This window comes from Merops nubicus, unplaced genomic scaffold (genome assembly GCF_000691845.1).
Source record: "Merops nubicus isolate BGI_N331 unplaced genomic scaffold, ASM69184v1 scaffold53656, whole genome shotgun sequence".
Taxonomy (NCBI): Eukaryota; Metazoa; Chordata; class Aves; order Coraciiformes; family Meropidae; genus Merops; species Merops nubicus.
Window position 1 is genome coordinate 29,839 of NW_008614036.1, and position 5,897 is coordinate 35,735.

General features: G+C 43.7%; 1 protein-coding gene across 1 annotated transcript; it reads right to left on the minus strand.

The window, feature by feature from the left end:
- Nucleotides 1-2,313: 2,313 nt before the first annotated feature.
- Nucleotides 2,314-5,559, minus strand: FBXO22 (F-box protein 22; the record flags this gene model as incomplete). Its single annotated transcript, XM_008942061.1, has 4 exons — nt 2,314-2,743; nt 3,856-4,021; nt 4,278-4,442; nt 5,464-5,559. Coding segments are annotated over 4 exons (857 nt in total), but the record flags the coding sequence as incomplete, so codon positions are not given.
- Nucleotides 5,560-5,897: the final 338 nt, after the last annotated feature.

A 5,897-nucleotide genomic window follows, 5' to 3' on the forward strand; every position in this document is an offset into this window, starting at 1 on the left:
TTTGAGCGACAGAGGTCTAAGTTATTGCACTGCAGAACTTCCTATGGATTAAGAATATGTTCTGCCTTTTGGCACATGCACCTCTTAAGCAAATGTGTTCTAGTTTCACTCAAGTTGAAGAGCAAATGACAGTGTGGAGGCAAAAGGAAACTGGAGAGCAAAACACATCATCACAGCCATTGCAGTCCTATCTATTACGCCACCTCCCTGTTGCTTGGAAGACGTGACACAGTCTGGGAGAGACAGTGTAGCAGTTCCAGCCATGCAGTGCATGGTTCTGGAGTCTCCTGGGCCCATCCCTGCTCCCTAAGGTTGGAGAGCTGATCCTGGACTCTGGTGCAAGCTCTTGAGGTTCCTCTTCCCAGCATCTTTTATATACTATTTACCTCTTAAGTGTCCTCTGCTACAGGACTGGGCAGCTACAGGGCCTCGCTGACAATCAGCCCTTTGAAGCATACTCCTGTTTTGCTGTGCCAACACTGCAGTTCACCATCTGCTTCTTCGGACACGTCTGCACTGTCGTTCAGGACACGTGGTTGATCACACTTCATCTACTTCTACTACAGCAAAAAGCTAGTTAAAGTTCATGGGCTTATGCTAGTAGCCACGCTGAGTAGCTGCAACATATGCTAACAGCTACAGGAATCCTCTCTGTGTTACAGAAGTGAAGCAATTTCTTTGTCTCCCGTTTAACACGTAGCTTATGCAGACAGAAAGGGCCAAACATGACATTCAGGTTATGCTGAAAAAAATGTATCCACCTCCCACTGAGAGGCTTCTCTTAAATTTCATGTATACTCCATTTCCAAACACCTTTCCTTCTAAATGCAGTAACTAAACATTTTCCAACTCACACCCACACTTACTCATCTCCTATCCCTAGAAGGGCACTGGGAGTTCACAGCTCCTCCTCTGTCTTTTAATTTAAAAACCCATCATCAACACAGCCATGGGAAAGTGCTCTCTGTGCTCAGCAGCCACTGAAACCAATGGTTAACTCTCAGGACAGATACACCCCTACTTTAGCTCCCTAGGCTAAATTCAGGAGAAGTTTTAACTAGACATAGGCAAAAAAGTTAGCAGCTGTACTCTCAGTTGGTATATTTAAAGCAAAATAGAGCTATTCAGTTGTACAACAGACAGCTAAGGACTTTCACTACACTGAAAACAGGTCAGCATGGCATTGGAAGAGTGGTGAAAATTAATCTTGTCTCCTTGTCATTCTATTACTAAGTGAAGAAAAAAAAAAAAAAGGGGCGAAAAAAGAATTTAAAAGTAAGCAAGTATCTTGCTGGCTATACTGAGACTAACCTGAATGTACTTACTTGAACTTTGCAATTCTGCATTTCAGCTGCAGCAATCAAACTGGTGACTGCTGCAAATGCGCGGGGGAAAACACACCCAACTCTTGTTTAAAGGCTCTATACAAAGAGAACATAGCTAGGACCTGCGTGGCTCACAATCTCAAACAAAAAGGAAAAAAGCCTTTTCAAACTAACTTAAAGATACCAGGTAGCCTTATATTTTAGCACTCTGGATTTAAAAGTTTCTAAAAGAGCATCACACTACAAGAGAATCTAAAAGAAAAGGTAACCAATAAGTTTTGTGCAAACTTAAATACACAGACTGAAACTGCCAGTGCATGGGAAGTATCAATTATTATTCTGAACCATGTAGTTAGGACAACTGAACTTCAGTTCGAGATGGTAAGACAAGTTGAGCTTGTAACTGGGCAACTTCTATTCATCAGAGCTTTTTCTCCAAGAAGGGAAGGCAAGACACTTTTACATATTTTCAGCTTTATTTAATGAGCACTTTCTTACTTTTCTCTAAAGAACTTAATTCATTTTATCTAGTAAAATCATTCAGTTCTGTAAACAGGACTCGAGTCTGGGCAGGTTGCACATCTCTCTTGGAATAAAATCCAGGAAATGGTGAATTTTATGCATCAGTCATTTTTCTAGACTGTCTTACATACAGAAATAAGAGCACATTGAAGTACTGTTTCTACACGTTGATACTTGGACTCCAACTGCCATTTGTGCAAACTATTCTCATTTCAGAAGAGGCTTTCTTCAATTGCAGAATGCCACCAGATATCATTTGCCTGCAATTCTGACGTGTACAGGGGATTACACAAAATGCAAAGCTCTCTCGCAGCTATCATAGTGAATCTATTCCAACTACAAGGTTCAATAATATTACCAAAATGACGTTTACATTACGGAAAGGGCTTTGACTGAGAGATGTCAGCTATTCCAGACTTCTAAGCTTTCTGGAATAAAACAGCTCGCTGGAGCATTCAAAACGTATTTAAGCTTGGTTTGCTTTAGTTGAACCAAGATGAATAAGAGTCATAACGGTAGTGTAACCATGGAGCAGGTCATCCTTTATGTCATTACATTCTCTTAATACGAAATTCCCAGTAACTATTCGATCGCATCCTATTTCCCCGTGTCCAAAAAAGCCAAAGAGGGGGACGTTTGGAAAAAACTTCCTAAACGCATCTGCCTCCATGTTCCTTTTGGTTTTATAATGCCGATACCCTCTGCCAACGCAGGCAAACATGAAGCCGATGGTGTTGTGCTCGGGGATGTTTGCTGCTTTGAGGCGCTGCATGGCAGCGTCTGCCGTCCGCTCATCAGCCACGTCCTGGTCCAACAGCACCGTGGCGCTCTGGATCTGGGGGCCACTGAACGCCAGCCCCACCACACCGCACGCGTCGCCGGGCTGGGCATGAGCGCTGCAAGGCAACGGGCATGGGTTACACAGCGTTCCGACCTCAATGAACTTACACTGCGCCAGAAGCGGCTTTCACAGCAGACCCACGTCCTAGGGGTCCTGAAAGCCACCCGCAGTTAAAAACCAAGCCAAAGCGTTCAAATGTCAGAACCATTTCTTTCTTAGCAGAAAAAACACTCGCATCCACCACCAGGGATTAACTGCAAGCGTACCTTTCAAATACACACCATATTCAGCAGCTTGTGTTTCTCACAGCTCTAAGTTCCAACTAAACTATTGGTTAAACTTAAGACAAGCAGAAGGACACTCGGCATTTCCGTAACAAACCAGGGCAGCAGTCAGTAGTGGGTTCAGATTCGTGTTGCTTTAAGTCTCCTTAGCTGGCCAGGACCCAGTAGTTTTACCACTTACCTACTTCTACTCTGTTAGCTATAATTTAACATACGGTCAGCTCTCTTATCTGGAGTAGTGGAGCAACTGGTATGCATCAAGTGCAAGAAAAACGTTGGTGTTACTATGGAGTCCGGCACCTGCAAGCCAGATGGCACAAAGGGCCCTCTCTGTGCTGAAAGCAGCTGGGGCAGCTGGAGCCCACATCTGCCCTGCAGGGATCCCAGTGGAGGGAAGGGGTTTAAGGTGGGGGAGATCTATCTCTGCCCTGCAAGTGCCACATCCTTCAGGAGCAGCAGCAGATCAGGTGTGCTCCCAGGCTACAGTCCTGTTTGCAAGTTTGGCTACCGCTCTGTAACATGAACCAAAACAAGGCTGATACAGAAAAAATGCTCACATAAACTGTTTCAGTCACAATGAGGGATAAACTATCCACAAGCCAGAGAGAAATCACAGCCTGCCATAAAACCACGTAATAAGTCTGTCGCAGTACAGTTTTCCTAGCTGGGTTTCCAGAATCCCATCTGTAATGCAGTCACACAAAGCTTCTGACTTTTCTAGCTCTATCACTGTGTAGCAGTTGGACTTCACTCTCTTGAAAAAAAAAGTATCATTTTACTACTGTTGAAGGGCTTTTCTAGTATGACATAACTAAAAGGCTTTGCCCTCTGCAGTGTTTCTCCCATTTTAAATCTTTACATTTACCTTGAAAAAGATACTTACTTCTCAGAGGTCAGTGATGTAAAGCTCTCCACTTGTCCCCCAGCCAGGATGATACTTTTCTCATTCAGAGGATTGACTATTTGATGAAGAAATCGAGTCGCTCCAGACTTCCACGAGTTGTAGCCAAAGAGAAGAACCACCCGGAGATCTGGGTTATTCTTCAGACCTATAAACAACACCACAAACACCCATCCTCTTATTTTTAAATAAGACCCCTGAAGTCCAATGATCCTGGCCTCTCTGCAACTAATACATCACACCTTTTGTAACGGCTTTCCATTACTGCAGTTGGGGAAAACAAGACAAAAACCAGGACATCTATGAAAGGAGCTAGCACAGAAGCCGCTGGTTCCACACTGGCACCTAAAAGAGTGACACAACACTTCACAAACGCCCAAATAAAAGGGAGAACAAGGACATACCTGCCTCAGCAAATTTACTTTCATCGAAGACCCTGTTCTTGGAGTCTTTAGAAAAATGGAAGGTATGAATTTTCACCCCATCAATTTTGGGAAATAACAGAGCAAACCCAGCTTCACCCTCTTCAATTTCTTGCGGCTGATTACTGCTTGAACCCATAGGAGTAACTACAAAGATACAAAACCAGACATCTTGTGTTCAGTTGATTCTAACACTTCACTCTACACCATACCACAGATTAAAAGAGCCAAACAGGCCAGGTGATGCAAAAGACGACAGCTCATTTCCATAGCAACGCTTCTAATTCACAACTAGCGTAATTCTTTTGTTGACATTTTGATAAGATGAAGCATGCACCAGTCCTGCTGGCTACAGATCACGCTGAAGTCACTTTGGAGAAGGAGACATGCATGTGTTCCCCTCAGCCACACCAAACATGCATCAGTTGGAAACCAAGCACTCTGAAATACAGAGGTCTCCAGCCTTCCTGCCAACTTCGGCAGGCACACAAACATACTCAGATTTTTAAGGACCAGAGGCGAAATGGCTAAAGGTGTAATACAAGAATGTGATGACAGTATAAAGGAAACTGGCACAAATATTTATAATGTAAATATCCTACTTATCCTGTAGGAAGAAAATTTAAGGCGAGAAACTAGGTAAAAACTTTCTAATGACAACAAAGTAAAGAAAAAAAACCCAACCCAAACAAAAACAAACCCAAAACTGCAAGGGACACTGAATTTTCCACAGTAACTGCGTGCACCTCCTGCTACACTATAAAAAACAGGTACATACTGAGAACATCCTGCACAGTTAGTCACACTATTACTCTGAAAAACGTAGATAAATCCAAGAAACAGTAATTACATTAAGGTACCAGGAAAAACTGCAATAAACTGCCTGCTCAATTAAACCAGCCCTTTTAATGATAACTGCATCACACAAGGCAAAAATTCAAGCTCCGTGTGACTTAAACAGTAACACTATGAACTTCTTAAAATTGAAGCAAGTGCTGAACAATGTGGGAGCAGAACACTGTAAACACTGTGAGAACTCTTTCATCAGTCTGCAGAACCGTGCTTTCAAAAACACATGAAAAGGTCGTAAGCAGGAATCTGAAAAGATCTGTGATACACTAGATACCTTCAAGCTGACCCCTCTCAAGATCCCACATTTTCTTCCTACCTACAATCCCTGGAGTGACCAGTCCAAGAACCTGACATCGCTTTGGCAACAATTTTTCAAGTGCGGTTGCTGTTTCTTTACTGTTTCTTTTCCTAGCTGTTCAAAAAAGGGAAAAAAAATTTAAAAATTTAAAAGTGATGTGTTCTAAACCATATGGGAACAGACCCTACAGTCAATGCCGTCCCATTTAACCAATGCTGCCCGTCAGTGGCCGGCACGTTAGCAACGTGGCATATCAGTACTGATCGGTAAAAGCGCAGGGTTTCTGCATTCAACGGAACCGATATCCTCCGGAGACCAGGACACGCCCCCGAGAGCCGTTCCGTCCCAAACGGCAGAACCACGCGGGCCCGTTTTTTGCAGACGTGCCTCCCCCTGACTCCGAGATTCAGAAGACCCCCCTCTGGGCGCCGCGCTGCCGCCCGCGCGGGGTC